At 48.7% G+C, this 21,696-nt stretch overlaps 1 protein-coding gene across 2 annotated transcripts in view; it reads right to left on the minus strand.

The window, feature by feature from the left end:
- LOC147110697 (dynein axonemal assembly factor 8-like) overlaps nt 1-20,693 on the minus strand; it is a 603,273-nt gene extending 582,580 nt beyond the window's left edge. For both annotated transcript variants that reach the window (XM_086000918.1, XM_086000916.1), the window contains exons 1-6: nt 20,365-20,693; nt 4,990-5,055; nt 4,636-4,689; nt 4,183-4,352; nt 2,718-2,913; nt 2,030-2,124 (exon numbers count right to left, since the gene is read on the minus strand). In XM_086000918.1, the coding sequence (XP_085857044.1) occupies nt 2,030-2,124; nt 2,718-2,913; nt 4,183-4,352; nt 4,636-4,689; nt 4,990-5,055; nt 20,365-20,689 (906 nt within the window). In that variant the 5' untranslated portion in view covers nt 20,690-20,693. The remainder of the gene's footprint in view (nt 1-2,029; nt 2,125-2,717; nt 2,914-4,182; nt 4,353-4,635; nt 4,690-4,989; nt 5,056-20,364) is intronic.
- Between the last annotated feature and the right edge of the window lie 1,003 nt (nt 20,694-21,696).

A 21,696-nucleotide genomic window follows, 5' to 3' on the forward strand; every position in this document is an offset into this window, starting at 1 on the left:
CTGGTACTTTCCCAGTGCTCTTACCCGGGGGTCCCACGATGTCCTGGTACTTTCCCAGTGTTCTTATCCAGGGTCCCAGGATGTCCTGGTACTTTCCCAGTGTTCTTATCCGGGGGTCCCAGGATGTCCTGGTACTTTCCCAGTGTTCTTACCCGGGGGTCCCAGGATGTCCTGGTACTTTCCCAGTGTTCTTATCCGGGGGTCCCAGGATGTCCTGGTACTTTCCCAGTGTTCTTACCCGGGGGTCCCAGGATGTCCTGGTACTTTCCCAGTGTTCTTATCCGGGGGTCCCAGGATGTCCTGGTACTTTCCCAGTGCTCTTACCAGGGATCACAGGATGTCCTGGTACTTTCCCAGTGTTCTTACACGGGGGTCCCAGGATGTCCTGGTACTTTCCCAGTGCTCTTACCCAGGGGTCCCAGGATGTCCTGGTGCTTTCCCAGTGCTCTTACCCGGGGTCCCAGGATGTTCTGGTACTTTTCCAGTGCTTACCCAGGGTGTAGGGATGTCCTGGTATTTCCCATTGTTCTTACCCGGGGTCCCAGGATATCCTGGTCCTTTCCCATTACTCTTACCCAGGGTCCCAGGATGTCCTGGTACTTTCCCAGCGTTCTTACCCGGGGTCCCAGGATGTCCTGGTGCTTTCCCAGTGTTCTTACCCGGGGTCTCAGGATGTCCTGGTACTTTCCCAGTGCTCTTACCCGGGGGTCCCTGGATGTCCTGTTACTTTCCCAGTGCTCTTACCCGGGGGTCCCAGGATATCCTGGTCCTTTCCCAGTGCTCTTACTCAGGGGTCCCAGGATGTCCTGGTACTTTCTCAGTGCTCTTAACCGGGGTCTCAGGATATCCTGGTCCTTTCCCAGTGCTCTTACTCAGGGGTCCCAGGATGTCCTGGTACTTTCCCAGTGCTCTTACCCGGAAGTACCAGGATGTCCTGGTACTTTCCCAGTGCTCTTACCCGGGGTCCCAGGATGTCCTGGTACTTTCACGGTTGAGGTGCTTGCCCATTGATCCCATGTCGATGAGATGAGGTAGTGCGTTCGTGACCTCCCGCCTCATTTAGCTGTCAACTGACCATTGGTGCTTCAGAGGTCTGTAAGAAGTCTTGAGGTGTTGCAGCAGCTGCCAGGTCACGATGAGTGGAACAGGAGAGCTGCTGCACCCCCATTTCATTCGATGGTCAGACACGAGGCCCAGGTAGTGGGCAGGCCTACGTCTGGAGTGTGCCTGGGCTTCGAGGAACTTTCATCCAGAGAGAAAGGCGATATTAGCACCAAACAGTGACAAGCTAATCACTATCCTACACATCGCTATCTTTCAGATTAAAGTAACATGTTGATTTAGGGCAGGCTCTGTGTTTATGGAGGTGAGGCTCATTAAAGTTTGTTGATAAGGCACACTGTATGATACCAGCTCTCCCCTGAGGTTTTATTGCACTCAGAGGCATTTTACAGATCTGGTAAAGATATTAAAATGGGCCAGGCAAATCCTGTGCGGTTGTGGCCCCAGCAGTTATGGTGGGACTCCGCCCACCGTCGACCTCACTGAAGACACTGGAAACACCAGTGGGAGTTTACCAAGCCGAGGGAGGGGGACAGGTGCTGGTCTCCCTCCCGCAGAAAGCGTGAACCTGCCCCCAGTGTCGGCGGCTGCTTGCAATATTACAAAAGTATTTCCCCCTCATGTTTGGGGGTTGGGGTACCGATCCCAGCCTGGACCTGCAGGTGGGCTAATGTACATCTGGTGAGATCAGGTGCATCTTCCCTGATGCCACTCTAGGTTCTAAATGTGGGCCGGAGCATGGGATCTCCCAACTTAGGGACTCCCTGTGCTTACTCCATTTGCCTTGGAAAAACAGATGGATTTCAGCCCTACTGTGCCTTGGTCACTTACCCATCTTCTACAGCATGAAGTGTCACTGAGTTACAGTGGGCTTGACACAGGGATCTCACTCTGCATATATAGACATCTTTACAAAATAATGGGGCATCTGTGAGCATGTTTCTTCAGAACAAGTATCCAGTTTTACCTGCTCATCCTGCATCATTTGTGACTCTTCACAGCAAAGTCCTTCCGGGAAAAATGTCTTCACATCTCGGATCGCAGTCGCAAAGGACGAGGAACCTGTAAAGGAGAAGATCAGACACAGAGAAATGGCACTCATCAACAAGTGCAAGTGTAGTCCAATGTTTCCTTGTTAGCTTTAATAATGCCCCAGTAAGTTTGCACTAACTATAATACATTAAATTCAGCCCTAATTTGGATGTCAACTCCTGCCCTGCCTCTAGGGAGCACCTCGAAAGGATTTCCCATCATTAGGTGAGCAGCTCCCACCTGTCACACCTGCTGCTGCCAACTTCTACCACTGGCTGGTTCGTGCCCTCAAGCACTGACCCTGGCAGAATTTGTGGGGCGAGTGGGGAGGGCTCCCCATTTCTATTGTGTGAGGGACATGATCCCAACGTAACTGTGAAATTGTCTAAAGGACCATAACACCTACTAGTCAGCTGATTAACCCTTGAAGTTTTAATGTGGTGGCCCAGTATTCGGCTGTGTGAATAGAGCTGTATGCTGGAGCAGTCACTGATGACCTAAATGCTTCTTAAACAGCAGCGAAACAGGATCCACAGTTTATTCATCCTACGTACGTTTGGTAAAATAGATACATAGCATTAAACCTGCCACAGTGCCTAGTGTTAATGTGTTAGATGACTTACCATACAAGCCGTTATGGACTAGGTCTGTCCCACAGTGACCTCTCCATAGGAACTGGTCCAGGCCTCTGGCCTCCTGGGGATCTTCAGGGCCAAGCAAGTCAAGCAGCTTTTTCACAGAATTATCTCGTTGAACACACAAAATGACAGAAGGACTCGAGGTCAGGGATTCAATGCTGCATTTCACCAGTTCTGGGTCCTGGAAATACAGTTCAGATAGTGCAGTCAGGAGTGCACTGACCAGCAGGTGACAGTGTTGAGTCATAGAACACCAATGGTGAAATGCACCATTCTGCTTTGCTATTTTATGGCCCCAACATGGAAATGGTTAATCCCACCCAACACGTAATATATTAAATAGCTTCTTGCTCATACGATTTACTCCATAGTTTTCTCTAAACTATCAACTTGGCTCAATTAGTAGCAATCTTGCTTCTGAGGTAGGTTTTGGGTCAATTTCCACTCTAGTACTTGAGTCAATATCTGGGGAATGCTGCACTGTCAGAGGTATCATCTTTCGAATGAAACGTTAAACCGAGGCCCCGTCTGCCCAAGTGGATGCAAAAGATTTCATGACATATTTGAAGAGCAGTGTCTTGGCCAACATTCATCCCTCAACAGAAGAAAATAGGAAATGCAAAATGATCTTTTTTTTTACTAACAGTGATAAATCTGAGGCACATTTGTTAGTGGTTAGCAGGAGGAAATTGTGTGAAAAGGTCAGAAAGGGAATCCAAGGCACCAAACACAGCAGAATTCTGGGTATGGTAGCAAATAGCAATAGTTCTCCCCAAAAAAGGGAAAGGGAGATGCCAGGAAAGGCACAGAAGGAGTGATAGTAAAGTTTGCTGATGATACCAAATCGGGAGCGTAGGAAAGGGCAAACCGTGAGGAGAATGCCAGAGATTGCAAGAGGACAGTGGACAGGTACAGAGTGGGCAGTTAGGTGGCTGAGCATTTGGGAAAGGCTATATACCACAAATGGCAAAATCTTGAACAGAGTGGAGGAACAGGAAGATCCAGGGGAGCAGGTACAGAGATCCTTAAAGGTGGGTGTGCATGAAAAAGGAAAATGGGATTCTGGGTTTTACACATTGAGGCACTGACTATAAAGACAAGGAGGTTCTCCCCCAAGTCACACACCACCTGGAATATATCGCGTGCCACCATGTCATCATCCTGTCTTTGGTAGGTGGATCAATAGATACTGTACCAGGGCAAGGCTCAGGCTATAAACCAACCTGCCTGCCTGACTAGCTGTGCCGTTTGGAGGGAGTGGGTAAGGATTGAGTGTGAGACTACAGTGCACATCTCCATTGGAAGAGCTGGAACCATTGCTGCTATAGAGAGTGTTGCCCGACAGGTTAAGCATTCTGTAACCACATACTTGCACTTGCTATTAGCCAAACCCAGGGGTATGTCAATTAGGACACTTTAGTATGAGAGCAAATTCTTTCACTGTATGCACCTGCTGAATGCTGTGTGGAGTCAGGAGTGAGGCTTTTTCTGTGTCCAGGCTGACGAGTTGCATCCCAACAACACAGAAATGCTCCAGGTCTAACTTGCGGAGTATCTTCAGCAGATGGTGTGGCCAGGCGGCGGGTTTGATAACCAGCACTGTAAACAAAGGCTGGGCTCCTGCAACAAATAGTAGCACGATCATGGACATTTCACCAACTACAACAATGACACGCTATTAAACCCAGATGGTTTAGCGATATATAACCACCAGGGCAGAAGGTGAGTAGGACAACTCTGGAAGATCTGCCTAGGTTGAAAAGAAACACCTAGTTTGTTGTTTGTATTATAATCTTCATTCATTTTTATGGTGAGGGAAAGGATATGTGAAGTTTACATGAATTGTATGGAGTGCATAACATGGCCTCCCTAGAGGCGATAGATATGGACACTCAGCACTTACCAAGTAGCATGTAGCTGAAGATGGATTCTGTGTTGACAGTTTGTGTTCCTTTACCTGAAACAGGATGAAGAGTGAGACTAGTCAGACAGTCTGTGTTGCAGGTGTGAATTTTATAATAGAGATACAAACGGAACATGAATAATAGGTTCAGTGGGTTGTCATCAGTCTCTGTTACACAATGACACAGACAGTCTGTACAGGCGAGATATTCCAGCTGTAATCAGAGTCAGAAACACACAGTGACACAGGGCAATCAAAGCCACAGTCAGGGATCAGTATTTGTTGTATTATCTATGGATTATCATTGTTATCATTACTGAAACCCCGGCTTTATGCCCAGGTGATTATACATACCTGCCATGGTGATCCCAGATCTGAGAGAGAGAGATATGTACTTCAGTAATGGCCGGGCACCTGGATCTGTGGACAATACAGTGTGTATATAAATACAGGAAGCAATTTAATGATCAGATCAACATTGACTCTTTAAGTGCCTTTTCATCTAAAGGCCATTTGTCCAACTTTTACTACAGGATGATGGCTACAAGAGGCAGCTGTTCAGAGGCTGAGGCCCATGGTTGGTTAAAAATCTCCCACATTCTTGGGGATAATAAATAGCGGGAGTAAAAGCCTGGGTTTTTCTGTCATGAGTTAAACTTTTTCTACAGCCAATTGCTCTAAAGATACCACCAGGTGGGGACCAAGATGCTCAGTTCACCTCTGCAGCATTACTGACTGATGACAGGCTATAGACCAGTGGCCAAGCCAGCAGGTCAACCTGATTCTGGACTGACAGTAATAGAGGATGAGGCCTGGGTTCCAGGCCTCTACCTGGCTGGGTGGGTGATGGATCACAAAACTGGATACTGAGGTCTCCCTGGGCCAGGACCAGCTGAGATTTGACATTCTGGAAGTCAGGATTGCCCCACAGCGACTGAGTCCATCACACTGCCTGTGAGCTGAACCTGGAGCAGGCTTCACGCATTGTGCAGTGATGGAAGGTATCGGCAATATGGGCCATGGGAGTCTGCTGCAGGGAAGGATCCACAGCTCTCAATGTAAATCCTGAACCCAGGCAGTGGAATGGGCCTGAGGTTGGTTCGATCCCTGAACACTTCAGGTGAACTTGGAAAACCTGTTCTCAGGCTTCACTCAAAGTCAGAATTCCAAGCTCTCTAAATGTTTCCAACTCCATACTAATGTCAGAAACTAGCAAAAGCAAAACCAACAGACAGTGACCGATTGGTCTCTGTCGGAGGAAGGGGCTGAACATGTATGTAACCTAAAGAGAAAAGAACGAAGGAGTGCCTCACACCTGAGGGAAGATGATTGTCTGACTCCAGGGACACAAACTTCCTTAAAGGGACAGTGCTATAGGTGGGATCATGGCAGTTCTGATTTGTACGTGGAGGTTGAATGTATGAGGAAGAAGTGAACATAGTTTTAAAGTGAAAAGCCAATCCATAATACTGCAGAATCCTTGTCACATCTGAAGAATGCAAATGAGAAATGGATATGAAAGCTAAATTCATTCCGAGTCTCTTCCCTCATTGGGGTCAGTGAGAAACATGTTTCTAGGTAGGACAAAGAAAGAGGTTCTGCTGAGAGAGTATGAGCAGCTAGGGGCTAAATTAAAAAGCATAACCACAAAGGTAATAATCTCTGGATTACTACCTGAGCCACGAGCAAATTTGCATAGGGTAAATAAGATCAGAGAAATGAACGAGTGGCTCAAAGACTGGTGTGGGAGAAATGGGTTTTGATTTGTGGGGCATCGGCACCAGTACTGGGATAAGAGGGAGCTGTTCCGTTTGGACGGGCTTCACTTGAACCATGCTGGGGCTAGAGTCCTGGCAAATCGAATAACTAGGGCTGTAGAGAGGACTTTAAACTAAATAGTGGGGGAGGATCCAGGTGAGAGGGAATTTAAAAAGTCAATGAGAAATGCGAAAGCAATAGAGCAGGATAGAGATAATAATAATAATAATAATTCAACTTTATGGGGGAAGTAATAACCAGAGTGTGACAGGAAGGGACAGAATGTTTAAAAATAACAGTGCAAGAGAAAATGGGGCCAAAACAAGGAGAAATGGTAAAAAGACAAAGTTAAAAGCTCTATGGGGTTACGGGGATCGGGTGGGATATGTGTCGGTGCAGGCTCGATGGGCCGAAATGGCCTCTATCTGCACTGTGGGGTTTCTGTGATTCTGTGATTCTGTGATATCTGAATGCACGCAGCATTCGTAACAAGGTAGATGAGTTGACGGCACAAACAGATACAAATGGGTATGATGTGACTGTGGTGGAGCCACTAAGGGACTCCAGTCAATTGTATATAATTCCCTTTAATAATATGTTGGCTACAGCCTGAGTCTGTATCTTTGTTTTCACTGTTTACATGTACAGAGCGCGATCACTTGAATAGCGCGGGTAAACGCGATGACGTCACACCGTTCATCACGTGATCCCCCACCGGCGGGAAAAATGTGATGACGTCATGACGTCAGCCACGGGACCGCCCTAGCAGTCCTCATGGAGCCTCCGAGCTGACTAGACCTATATTCGATGTTCTCCTGTAGTTATCTGTTAAACTCTGTTACTTTTCATTAAACCTCGTTTATTTGATCGCCTGAGTGGACCTCAGTCTTTTGGATAGGAACTAGACATTCCTACATTGGTGACCCCGACGTTTGCAAACGGTTTTCGCAGAAGTTACTGAACATGGAATCGAACGCCGTTGCTTTGAAGCTACCACAGTTCTGGGAGCAACAGCCAGCCACGTGGTTCATCCAGGCTGAAGCCCAGTTCGCAATCAGGAACATCGCTGTGGATCAGACCCATTACTATCACGTGGTCTCCGCCCTCGACAGCGCCACAGCTTCGCGGATCGTCAGCCTGCTTGGTAATCCACCAGAAGATCGCAAGTATGATACGATAAAGGCGCGGTTGTTACAGGTCTTTGGGCTCACGAAGTCGGAACGCGCCCGCCGGCTGCTCAATATGCCCGGCCTCGGGGACTCCAAACCGTCCAAGCTCATGAGCCAAATGCTCACACTCCTGGGCTCCGAACCGGAATGCTTCCTCTTCAGGGAGCTATTCCTCAGCCAGCTACCGGAGCAAGTTCAGGCTGCCCTAGCCAGGTCGGAAGTCACAGACTGCGCAGAGCTGGCTGCTGATGCGGACAAGATCTTCGCGGTGACACAGCAGTACTGCGCTGCCACGAGGCGCCCATCCCCCACAGACGCCGCTCCAGCCCCTCAACCTGCGGGGTTGTGCTTCTACCACGCCCATTTTGACACGAAAGCAAGATGCTGCCGCCCTCCCTGCAGTTTTTCGCTCAAAAAAAAACAGCAGCCACCCTGTCGAAAGAGGACCGGTTATAACGAGCGCCCCGCGGCTGCGATGGCAATCGGTAATTCGGGAAAACTCCTCTTCATCAACGACTCCCTATCTGGTCGACGTTTCCTTTGCGACACCGGGGCGCAGTGTAGCATCCTACCCGCGTAAGATCTTGATCTACAAGTTGGGGGGCACGGCCCCCCCCTCCAGGCGGCTAATGGCGGGGCCATTCGGACTTTCGAAAGCCGGTGGGTCCAGGTGTGCTTCGGCGGCCAGCGGTTTTATTGGGATTTCATCACGGCCAAAGTCTCTCAAACCATCCTCGGGGCAGATTTTTTGTGCGCCAACGGCCTCCTGGTGGATGTACGGCACCGCCGGTTGATCAATGCGGCCACTTTTCACTCCATTCCGTGCTACCGCGGTAACACCGTGGCACGCACTGTCTCCTGCGCGTCCCCACCTCCAGATGACTTCACTCGCCTCCTCGGAGATTTCCCAGACCTGACCAGACCCACTTTCTCTTCCACGGCCACGAAACATGGTGTCGAACACCACATCACCACTACTGGCTCCCCGGTCTACGCACGGGCCCGGCGCCTCGAACCTGGCAAGCTCATGGCTGCGAAAGCGGAGTTCGACACGATGGAGTAGCTAGGGATTATTCGCCGGTCGAATAGTCCCTGGTCTTCGCCTCTCCACATTGTTCTGAAACCTGGTGGCGGATGGCGGCCTTGCGGCGACTACCGACGCCTGAACGACGCCACTACTCCTGATCGGTACCCGATCCCTCATATTCAGGATTTCTCTGCACATTTGGCGGGAAATACCATTTTTTTCAAAAGTCGACCTCGTCCGTGGCTACCACCAGGTCCCCGTACACCCGCAAGACGTTCTGAAAACTGCAGTCATCACCCCATTCAGCCTGTTTGAATTTCTGCAGATGCCATTTGGATTGAAGAATGCTGCACAGGCTTTCCAGCGCTTGATGGACTCCGTGCTTCGGGACCTCAAGTTTCTCTTCGTCTACCTCGATGACATCCTCATCGCCAGCCCTAATAAAGAGGAGCACATCTGCCATTTGCGCACCCTCTTTAGACGCCTCAGTCAACACGGCTTGATCATCAACCCGGCCAAGTGCCAGTTCGGCCTGCAGCAGATTGATTTTTTAGGCCATCGCATCACAGTAGACGGCGCAATTCCCCTGCAAACGAAGGTGGAGGCAGTTACTTTGTTCCCGCGCCCGCAGTCCGTCAAGGCCCTGCAGGAGTTCCTTGGGATGGTAAATTTTTATCACCGGTTCATCCCTAATGCAGCTGTGTTCATGCAGCCCCTGTACGAGGCCCTCAAGGGCAAGTCCGGCAAGGATCCGATCAGCTGGACTGTCGATATGGACCGGGCGTTCGTCGACATAAAAGGCGCTTTAGCCAACGCAACCATGCTGGCACACCCGCTGCCAGGTGCCACCATCGCCCTTACCACCGACGCATCAGACTACGCCATCGGCGCAGTGCAGGAACAGTGGGTGCATGGGACGTGGCAACCGCTGGCGTTTTTCAGCCGTCAGCTACGGCAAAACGAACGAAAGTACAGCACGTTCGACCGGGAGTTGCTGGCCCTTTTTCTGGCCATCCGCCATTTCCGGTTCTTGCTAGAGGGACGCCCGTTCACGGCTTTTGTGGACCATAAGCCACTAACGTTCGCTATGGCCAAGACCGCCGAACTGTGGTCAGCTCGGCAACAACGTTTATCTCAGAATTCACCACTGACATTCAGCATGTGTCCGGTAAGGACAACCTGGTGGCGGATTGCCTCTCCCATGCGACCGTTCATGCAATCCAGCTCGGCATCGACTATGCCCTCATGGCTGCGGATCAAGCCTCGGATCCGGAGGTCCAATCTTACAGAACCAACCCCTCTAGCCTCCAAGCAGCCGACGTCAAATTCCACGCCGCGGGCACTACGCTACTCTGCGACATCTCCGTAGGAGATCCTCGCCCTATCGTCCCGGTTGCCTGGCGCCGAAAAGTTTTTGACGCCATCCACGGGTTGTCGCACCCTGGAATGAAGGCCTTGCAACAGTTGATGTCATCCAAATTCATGTGGCGGGGCATGCACATGGATGTTCGCGACTGGGCCAACACCTGCGTGGTCTGCCAAAAGGCCAAGGTGCAGCGTCACGTCAAGGCTCCATTGGCCACTTTCGCCGTTCCGGAACGTAGGTTTGATCATGTGCATGTGGACCTGGTGGGGCCACTTCCGCCTTCGCACGGGTTTACTCATCTGCTTACAATGGTGGACCGCACCACTCGATGGCCGGAGGCAGTTCCTCTGTCTTCCACCACTTCCGCAGACGTCGCCAGGGCATTCATCTCCTCTTGGGTTGCCCGCTTCGGGGTACCGGCAGACATCTCGTCCGATCGTGGGCCGCAGTTTTCTTCGGAGCTCTGGAATGCTGTGGCTCAGGGGCTCGGCGTCAAGCTACATCGCACCACCGCCTACCATCCACAGGCGAACGGCTTGTGCGAACGATTCCACAGGTCGCTCAAAGCCGCACTGCGAGCCAGACTTCAAGGCGCGGGCTGGGTGGACAGGCTTCCATGGGTCCTTTTGGGTCTTCGTACGGCACCTAAAGAAGATCTTCAATCGTCCTCAGCGGAGCTCGTGTATGGCCAGCCGCTACGCGTACCAGGGGATTTCCTTCCGTCTCCAACAGAGCCATGGTCCGCGTCCCAGCAGCTCATCAGCCACCAGGAGGCAGCCAGAAGTTTCGTTCCAGTGCCTACGTTGCATCATGGCTTGCAGAGCTCCCACGTCCCAGCTGAGCTGAAGAACGCCGACTATGTTTTTATCCGCCACGACGCTCATCGGGACCCGCTCAAACCCCCTTACACTGGTCCTTTCCGTGTGATAGAGCCAGGAGACAAATCTTTTTCAGTCGATGTCGGTGGTAAACCGGATCACATTTCGGTTGACCGGTTGAAGCCGGCTCACTTGGACCTTGACCGCCCAGTCGAGATCGCACAACCGCCGAAACGTGGCCGACTGCCCACAGTCGCCGTGCCAGATCAAACGCAACCACCCGCCAGCTCGCCCGCCGTCCATCAGCTTCCACTTCACGGCTACAGAAGTCGTTCTGACAGGCTTGTCAGGCCTCCTCGCCGTTTTACTTTTGCTATTAAAGACAATTCTGGGGGGCGCATGTGGCGGAGCCACTAAGGGACTCCAGTCAATTGTATATAATTCCCTTTAATAATATGTTGGCTACAGCCTGAGTCTGTATCTTTGTTTTCGTTGTTTACATGTACAGAGCGCGATCACTTTAATAGCGCGGGTAAACGCGATGACGTCACGCCGTTCATCACGTGATCCCCCACCGGCGGGAAAAACGTGATGACATCATGACGTCAGCCACGGGACCACCCTTGCAGTCCTCGTGGAGCCTCCGAACTGACTAGACCTATACTCGATGTTCTCCTGTAGTTATCTGTTAAACTCTGTTACTTTTCATTAAACCTTGTTTGTTTGATCGCCTGAGTGGACCTCAGTCTTTTGGATAGGAACTAGACATTCCTACATGACCGTCATTACAGAGACGTGGTTGCAAGATGACCAGGGCTGGGAACTGATTATCCCAGGGTATTTGACAATTCGGAAGGATAGACAGAAAGGAAAGGGAGGTGGGGTGGCTTTGTTGGTAAAGGATGGGATCAGTGCAATGGTGGGAAGTGATACTGGATCAGTAGATCAAGATGTAGAATCGGTTTGGGTGGAGATAAAAAATAATAATGGGAAAAAGGCTCTGGTGGGCATAGTCTACAGGCCCCCGAACAGTAGCAATGTTGTTGGACAGTGTATAAATCAACAAATAATGGAGGCCTGTAAAAAAGGTACAGTAGTAATCATGGGTGATTTTAATCTCCATATTGATTGGACAAATCAAATTGGCCATGGTAGCCTTGAGGAGAAGTTCATAGAGTGCATCCGGGATGGTTTCCTAGGACAGTTTGTAATGGAACCAACCAGGGAGCAGGCTATCTTGGATCTGGTACTGTGTAATGAGACAGAATTAATACATTATCTCATAGTAAAGGATCCACTAGGAAAGAGTGATCATAGCATGGTTGAATTTCAAATTCAGTTGGAGGGTGAGAAAGTTGTGTCTCAAACCAGTGTCCTGATCTTAAACAAAGGCAATTACAATGGCATGAGAGCAGAACTGGCTAAAGTGGACTGGAAAAATAAATTAAAGGGTAAGACAGTTGAAATGCAGTGGCGGACATTTAAGGAGATATTTCATAACTCTCAACAAAAGTATATTCCAGTGAGAAAGAAAGATTTTAAGAGAAGGGAGCACCATCCGTGGCTAACTAAGGAAGTAAAGGATGGTATCAAATTGAAAACAAAGACATACAATGTTGCCAAGATTGGTGGGAGACCAGAGGATTGGGAAATGTTTAAAAACCAGCAAAGGATGACTAAAAAAATAATAAAGAGAGAGAAGATGAATTATGAGAGTAAACTGGCAAGAAATATTAAAACAGATAGTAAGAGCTTCTACAGGTTTATAAAAAGGAAGAGAGTAGCTAAAGTAAACGTTGGTCCCTTAGAGGATGAGACTGGGGAATTAATAATGGGGAACAGGGAAATGGCACAGACTCTGAACAAATATTTTGTATCTGTCTTCACGATAGAAGACACTAACAACATCTCAACAATGGATAATTAAGGGGCCACAGGGAGGGGGGAACTAAATACAATCACTATCACTAAGGAAATAGTACTTGGTAAAATAATGGGACTAAAAGATGACAAGTCCCCTGGACCAGATGGCCTGCTTCCCAGGGTCTTAAAAGAAGTGGCTGCAGAGATAGTGGTTGCATTGGTTGCAATATACCAAAATTCCCTGGACTCTGGAGAAGTCCCAGCGGATTGGAAAACTGCAAATGTAACACCCCTATTTAAGAAAGGAAGGAGACAGAAAGCAGGAAACTACAGACCAGTTAGCCTAACATCTGTCGTTGGGAAAATGCTGGAGTCCTTCATTAAGGAAGCAATAGCAGGGCATTTGGAAAATCATAATGCAGTCAAGCAGAGTCAGCATGGTTTTATGAAAGGGAAATCATGTTTAACAAATTTGCTGGAGTTCTTTGAGGAGGTAACGAGTAGGGTGGACAAAGGTGAGCCAGTGGATGTGGTGTATTTGGATTTCCAGAAGGCATTCGATAAGGTGCCACATAAAAGGTTATGGCATAAGATAAGAGCTCACGGAATTGGGGGTAATATATTAGCATGGATAGAGAATTGGCTAACTAACAGAAAGCAGAGAGTCGGGATAAATGGGTCATTTTCCAGTTGGCAAACAGTAACTAGTGGGGTGCCACAGGGATCGGTGCTGGGGCCCCAACTATTTACAATCTACATTAATGACTTGGATGAAGGGACCGAGTGTAATATAGCCAAGTTTGCGGATGATACAAAGATGGGTGGGAAAGCAAGTGGTGCAGAGGACTCAAATAATCTGCAAAGGGATATAGACAGGCTAAGTAAGTGGGCAAACATTTGGCAGATGGAGTATAATGTGGGAAAGTGTGAGGTTATCCACTTTGGCAGGAAAAATAAAAAAGCAAACTATTATTTAAATGGGGAGAGATTACAAAATGCTACAGTTCAGAGGGACATGGGGGTCCTTGTGCATGAAACACAAAAAGTTAGAATGCAGGTACAGCAAGTAATCAAAAAGGCAAATGGAATGTTGACCTTTATTTCAAGGGGGTTGGAGTATAAAAGCAGGGAAGTCCTGCTACAACTGTACAGGGTATTGGTGAGACCACACCTTGAGTACTGCGTACAGTTTTGGTCTCCTTATTTAAGGAAGGATATACTTGCATTGGAGGCAGTTCAGAGACGATTCACTAGGTTAATTCCAGAGATGAGGGGGTTGACTTATGAGGAAAGGTTGAGCAGGTTGGGCCTATACTCATTGGAATTTAGAAGAACGAGAGGTGATCTTATTGAAACATATAAGATACTGAGGGGGCTCGACAAGGTAGATGCAGAGAGGATGTTTCCCCTCGTGGGGGAATCTAGAACTCGGGGGCATAGTTTCAGAATAAAGAGTCGCCCTTTTAGAACTGAGATGAGGAGGAATTTCTTCTCTCAGAGGGTCGTAAATCTGTGGAATTCTCTGTCCCAGAGAGCTGTGGAGGCATTAAATACATTTAAGGTGGAGATAGAAAAATTTTTGCAAGATAAGGGAGTGAAGGGTTATGGGGAGCGGGCTGGGAAGTGGCTTTGAGCCCATGATCAGCCATGATCTTAATGAATGGCGGAGCAGGCTCGAGGGGCCAATTGGCCTATTCCTGATCCTATTTCTTTTGTTCTTATGTTCTGTCCCTTTGTGACCCTCCTGGCACCGTGGGTGGTTCTGCTGCACAGGATGGGAGGAAAAAGAGTGGGAGAGCTATAGTAATAGGGAATTCTATTGTAAGGGGAATAGATAGGCGTTTCTGCGGCCACAAACGAGACTCCAGGATGGTATGTTGCCTCCCTGGTGCAAGGGTCAAGGATGTCTCAGAACGGCTGCAGAACATTTTGGAAGGGGAGGGTGAACAGCCAGTTGTCATGGTGCATATAGGTACCAACGATATAGGTAAAAAACGGGATGAGAGCCTAAAAGCTGAATATAGGGAGTTAGGAGGTAAATTAAAAAATAGGACCTCAAAGGTAGTAATCTCAGGATTGCTACCAGTGCCACGTGCTAGTCACAGTAGAAATAGAAGGATATTTCAGATGAATACATCGCTAGAGGAATGGTGCAAGGGGGAGGGATTCAAATTCCTGGGACATTGGAACCGGTTCTGGGGGAGGTAGGACCAGTACAGACCGGACGGTTTGCACCTGGGCAGGACCGGGACCGATGTCCTAGGGGGAGTGTTTGCTAGTGCTCTGGGGGAGGGTTTAAACTAAAATGGCAGGGGGTTGGGAACCTGAGCAGGGAGACAGAGGAAAGGGAAACAAGGATAGAAGCAAAAGAAAGGAAGGAGAAAAACAAAGGTGGCAGTCAGAGAAATCAAGGGTTTAACTCAAACATGGCCACAGTAAATAATAATTCTAAAAGGTGTAAGAGTGTTAAAAAAACAAGCCTGAAGGCCTTGTGTCTTAATGCGAGGAGCATTCGTAATAAGGTGGATGACTTAGCTGCATAAATAGAGACAAACGAGTATGATATGATTGGGATTACGGAAACATGGCTCCAGGGTGACCAAGGCTGGGAACTCAACATCCAGGGGTATTCAATATTCAGGAAAGATAGGCAAAAAGGAAAAGGAGGTGGGTAGCATTGCTGGTTAAAGAGGGGATTAACACAATTGAAAGGAAGGATATTAGCTCTGATGATGTGGCATCTGTATGGGTAGAAATACCAAGGGGCAGAAAACGTTACTGGGAGTGGTATAGAGACCTCCAAACAGGAGGTTGGGGATGGCATTAAACGGGAAATTAGAGACGCGTGCAATAAGGGCACAGCAGTTATCATGGGTGACTTTAATCTACAAATACTGTAGATTGGGCTAACCAAATTAGTAACAATATTGTGGAGGAGGAATTCCTGGAGTGCATACGAGATGGTTTCCTGGACCAATATGTCGAGGAACCAACTAGAGATCAGGCCATCTTAGACTGGGTATTATGTAATGAGAAAGGATTAATTAGCAATCTTGTTGTGCGAGGCCCCTTGGGGAGGAGCGATCATAATATGATAGAATTCTTCATTAAGATGGAGAGTGAAGTAGTTGACTCAGAGACTAGGGTCCTGAATTTAAATAAAGGAAACTACGATGGTATGAGGCGCGAGTTGGGTAGGATTGATTGGGGAATGTTACTCAAAGGGTTGACGGTGGATAGGCAATGGCAAACATTTGAAGATCGCATGGATAAACTACAGAATTTGTTCATCCCTGTTTGGCATAAAAATAAATCAAAAAAGGTGACTCAACCGTGGCTAACAAGGGAAATTAAATACATACTTTGGTTCTGTCTTCACAAAGGAGGACACAAATAACCTCCCAGAGATGTCGGGGAACATAGGGTCTAATGAGAGGGAGGAACTGAAAGAAATCAGTATTTGTAGGGAAATGGTGTTAGGGAAATTGACGGGATTGAAGGCCGATAAATCCCCAGGGCCTGCTAATCTACATCCTAGGGTAATTAAGGAAGTGGCCCTAGAAATAGCAGATGCATTGTTGGTCATCTTCCAAAATTCAATAAGACTCTGGAACAGTTCCCATGGATTGGAGGGTAGCTAATGTTGCCCCACTATTCAAAAAAGGTGGTAGAGAGAAAATGGGGAATTATAGACCGGTAAGCCTGACATCGGTAGTGGGGAAAATGCTAGAATCCATTATAAAAGATGTAATAGCAGAGCACTTGGGAAACAGTGACAGGATCGGACAAAGTCAACATGGATTTACAAAAGGTAAATCATGCTTGACTAATCTACTGGAATTTTTTGAGGATGTAACTGGTAGAATAGATAAGGGAGAACCAGTGGATGTGGTGTATTTGGACTTTCAGAAGGCTTTCGATAAGGTCCCGCATAAGAGATTAGCGTGTAAAGTTAAGGCACATGGGATTGGGGGCAGGGTACTGACTTGGATAGAGAACTGGTTGGCAGACAGGATGCAAAGAGTTGGAATAAATGGCTCTTTTTCCGAGTGGCAGACAGTGATTAGTGGGGTACCGCAGGGATCAGTCCTAGGACCCCAGCTATTCACAATATATATAAATGATGATCTAGATGAGGGAACTAGATGTAATATCTCCCTTATCTATTACATCCTCAAAAAATTCCAGTAGATTAGTCAAGCACGATTTACCTTTTGTAAATCCATGTTGACTTTGTCCGATCCTGTCACTGTTTTCCAAGTGCTCTGCTATTACATCTTTTAAAAACTCTAGATCACTGCTACACAACAATAAAACACGCCTACTGAGCCATTGCTCGGCCGGGCTTCGGCAAGTCAGACCACGCCTCCGTGCTCCTACTTCCTGTTTACAAACAGAAGTTAAAGAGCACACCCACAACAGTGAAAACGGTGCGAAGCTGGACAGCGGACACAGAACTACAACTGCAGGGCGGGCTGGAAATGACGGACTGGAGTGTTTTCAAGAACCCAGACCTGGATGAGTATGCAGGCCACGTCACTGGATACATCAACAGACTGGTGGATGATTGCATTCCTACCAAGACTGTCCGTTCATTTCCCAACCGCAAACCATGGATGAACTCAGACATCCGCAACAAACTAAGAGAACGGTGTACCGCTTTCAAATCAGGGGACACCGAACTCTACAAGAAGGCCAGGTATGACCTCAGAAAGGCCATCAAAACAGCAAAAAGAGACTATAAGAACAAACTGGAGTCCCAGTACGGCGGGGGCTCCGACGCCAGACGCATGTAGCAGGGACTAAGGGCCATTACCAACTACAAGGGGAGTCACCAACACCGATCCCTCCCTACCAGACGAGCTGAACACTTTTTATGAACACTGAGCCAGCCATCAAAACCCCCAGCCGCCCAGAGGATTACACATTACAGCTGACTGAGTCCGAAGTCCGGAGAACCTTCAGGAAGGTGAAAGCACGGAAGGCAGCCGGCCCAGACAGGGTTTCACCCCATGTCTTCAAGACCTGCGCAGACCTGCTGGTTCCTGTGTTCACGGACATTTTTAACATCTCACTGCAGCAGTCTGTTGTACCAGTGTGCTTCAAGGAGACAACCATTGTGCCGTTACCTAAGAAGACCAAGGTAACAGGCTTCAATGACTATTGACCCGTGGCTCTAACACCTATAGCCATGAAGTGCCTGGAAAAGCTGGTCATGACACACACAAACAGCATCATCCCCGACTCCTTGGACCCGTTCCAGTTCGCATACAGGGCGAACAGGTCTGTGGACGATGCCATCTCCCTAACACTACACACTGCCCTGGAACACCTAGACAGGAGGGACACTTACGTCAGACTGTTGTTCATTGACTACAGCTCTGCATTTAATACTATTGTTCCCTCCAAGCTGGTCCTGAAACTGAGGGACCAAGGCCTGGGCACCCCCATCTGCAATTGGATTTTGGATTTCCTGACTGGCAGGCCTCAAGTGGTGAAAATAGGAAACAACATCTCATCCACTCTGGTCCTCAACACTGGAGCGCCACAAGGCTGCTGCCTCAGTCCTTGGCTGTACTCTCTGTTTACACATGACTGTACAGCCATACACAGCAACAACCGGATCATCAAGTTTGCCAACGACACCACTGTAATTGCCCTGATAAGCAACGATGACGAGACGGAGTACAGAGATGAGATAGTCCAGCTGATGAGATGCTGCAATGACAACAACCTTGCCCTGAACGTTGGCAAGACTAAGGAGCTCATCGTACACTTCAGAAGCCACCGAGGGAACCACCGCCCCATCAGCATAGACGGGACACCAGTGGAAGTCGATGCCTGGGACTGCAGATCTCCGATGACCTGGCCTGGAACCACAATATTGAGGCCATGCTGAAGAAGGCACACCAGCGCCTCTACCCTCTCCGGTGCCTGAGGAAATGCGGCATAAGCACACAGCGGCTTGTGAACTTTTACCGCGGCACCATAGAGAGCGTCCTGACGGGTGGTGTCAATGTGTGGTATGGTAACACCACTGCACAGGACAGGAAAGCCATCCAGAGGGTTGTGAGGACGGCAGAAAAGATCATCGGGTGTGCACTTCCGTCCATCGAGGAGATCTTCCAGACCAGGTGTCAGAACAAGGCCCGCTCCATCATCCAGGACCCCAATCACCCTGGGCACGAACTGTTCTCCCTCCTGCGGTCCGGCCGTCGGTACCGCAGCATCCGAACCAGGACCAGCAAGTTCAAGAACAGTTTCTACCCACAGGCAGTGCGCCTACTGAACTGCTAACCGCACTGACCCACATATCATAGTCACATTCTCCCCCCCACCCTGGAACTGTATATCACATGAACCGTGAGCGCTCAAGAACATTCTTGATCACTGGACTGTGTGCACATAGGACTCTTGTACCTCAACCTTAACTTATAACTCATTTGTACATTGCACACTGCATTTTAACTTATACTTATACTACCATATACTTATCATATTATATTACTATTACTTCCAGTGGTAATAGAGGCTTTTTGCACTATTCATCATATCCTGCAACTTGGACTGTCATTGCTATACTTATTTGCTTATTTGCTTATTGTTTCTAAATTTATACTTGTTTTTACTTTTGCTTTTTATATTTATACTTATATTGTGAGAGTGAGTGGGGAGTAAGCATTCCATTGTACCAGTTACATATGGCAATAAAATAATCTTGAATCTTGAAGTTTGCAGACGACACAAAGCTGGGTGGGCGTGTGTGCTGTGAGGATGATGCCGAGAAACTCCAGTATGATTTGGACAGGTTGGGTGATTGGGCAGAAGCACGGCAGATGCAGTATAATGTGGATAAATGCGAGGTTATCCACTTTGGTGGCAAAAACAGGAAGGCAGATTATTATCTGAACGGCAATAGATTGGGAGAAGGGGAAGTGCAACGAGACCTGGGTGTCCTTGTGCACCAGTTGCTGAAGGTAATCATGCAGGTGCAGCAGGCGGGTAAGAAGGCAAATGGTATGTTGGCCTTCGTAGCGAGAGGGTTCGAGTACAAGAACAAGGATGTCTTGCTGCAGTTGTACAGGGCCTTGGTGAGACCACATCTTGAGTATTGTGTGCAGTTTTGGTCACCTTATCTGAGGAAGGATGTTCTTGCCATGGAGGGAATGCAGCAAAGATTCACCAGACTGATACCTGGGATGGCAGGAATGACGTATGAGGAGATATTGGGTCGATTGGGCTTATACTCACTGGAGCTTAGAAGAATGAGAGGGGATCTTATTGAAACTTATAACATTCTGACAGGACTGGACAGACTGGATGCAGGAAGGATGTTCTCGATGGCCGGGGAGTCCAGAACCAGGGGTCACAGTCTAAGGATAAGGGGTAAGCCATTTAGGACAGAGATGAGGAGAAATTTCTTCACCCAGAGAGTGGTGAACCTGTGGAATTCTCTACCACAGAAGGCAGTGGAGGCCAATTCATTAAATATATTCAAGAAGGAGTTGGATATATTTCTTAAGGCTAAAGGGATCAAGGGATATGGGGAGAAGGCAGGGACAGGGTACTGAATTTGGATGATCAGCCATGATCTCATTGAATGGCGGAGCAGGCACGAGGGGCCGAATGGCCTACTCCTGCTCCTATCTTCTATGTTTCTATCTTCTATGTTAACCTTTCCTCCATTGGGAGGGCCTCTCCACCTGTGAGACGAAATGTGCATTATACCTGACATCAGCTCCCTGTCAGTGAAGAACAAAGCAGCCTGTCTGAAGGCCAGCTCCGGGGTTGGCGACATCACTTTCTCCAGGTTGCCATGGTTTTCCTTGAACAGATTGGCCCTGGGTTTCGTTGCGGTGAGGATTTCAGCCAATGCACTGAAGGCACCCACACGGCGCAGCACGCACACCAGAGCTGGACTGGATACCAGGCAGTCAATGCTCGTCTGCCAGTGCCTGTCGCCCACTTCGAATGGGGTCAATTCCTTGGCCTGGCTTCGGCTCAGGTGTGGCAGCCATTTCAACCCCAGAAGCTCAAAGGCTCCATCCATCATATCATCACCTAAGGAGGGAATCACAGGTTAGAGACATCTCCCACATACACCTGTATATCGCACACCTACACCTCCTACAGGCCAGCCTGCACTGTCAGCCAAAGCTGACCAACAGATTCAAAACAGCTGACACAGCCCCAAAAAGCCCATAACTTCAGAACAGCCGTGGTGCGTGAAAACCTGAATTAAAATCATGCGTTCTGATTTGTTTTAAGCATTTGTTTGATTTCAGTCTTTGTCTGACATCCAAGCTTCGATGGGCCGTAGGTTTCTCCAGTTCAACCCTGGGAAGACTTCAGCTCTGGCACTCACTCTACCACCCTCACCAATGATTTCAGCCACTGTCGATGGCTGAACTTTGCCGTCCTGTTTGACCCCCAGCTGAGCTTCACACCTCACATCATTTCAAGCACAAAGACCGTTTACTTCAACCTCCACAACAATGTCCTCAGCCTCTTCGACCCGGAAAGCCTTGCAGGTGCCGTTGTCTCCTCCAGACTTGATGACTCTAACAATGTCCTTGCTGGCATCCCACCCTCCATCCTCCGTAAACTCTAACTTATCCTCATCCTGTCCCGCTTGCCCGTTACTGTCGTCCTCACTGACCAACACTGGCTCCCCCAGCCCCATGTGTGAAAAATTTAAAATTCTCATCCTCATCTTCAAACCCCTTAATGGGCTCAGCCAATCACATCTGCAATCCTCTCCAGCTTTGAATTGCCCCTGAATTCTCTGTTAATCTGACAGACCTTTTGTGCATCTGCCCCCACCCCTCACCCTGCCACCCCGCCACTGCTAGCAGGGTGTCCAGCCCCCCACCCCACTGTTACCAGAGTGTCCAGTCCCCTTCCCTCCACTGCTAGCAGAGTGTCCACTCCCCTTCCCCCCACTAGCAGAGTGTCCACTCCCTCTCCCCCGACTAGCAGAGTGTCCACTCCCTCTCGCCCCACTAGCACAGTGTCCACTCCCTCCACCCCCACTAGCAGAGTGTCCACTCCCTCTCCCCC

Source organism: Somniosus microcephalus, chromosome 11 (assembly GCF_052327205.1).
Source record: "Somniosus microcephalus isolate GS21.2 chromosome 11, FLI_Smic_1.0, whole genome shotgun sequence".
Classification (NCBI taxonomy): domain Eukaryota; kingdom Metazoa; phylum Chordata; class Chondrichthyes; order Squaliformes; family Somniosidae; genus Somniosus; species Somniosus microcephalus.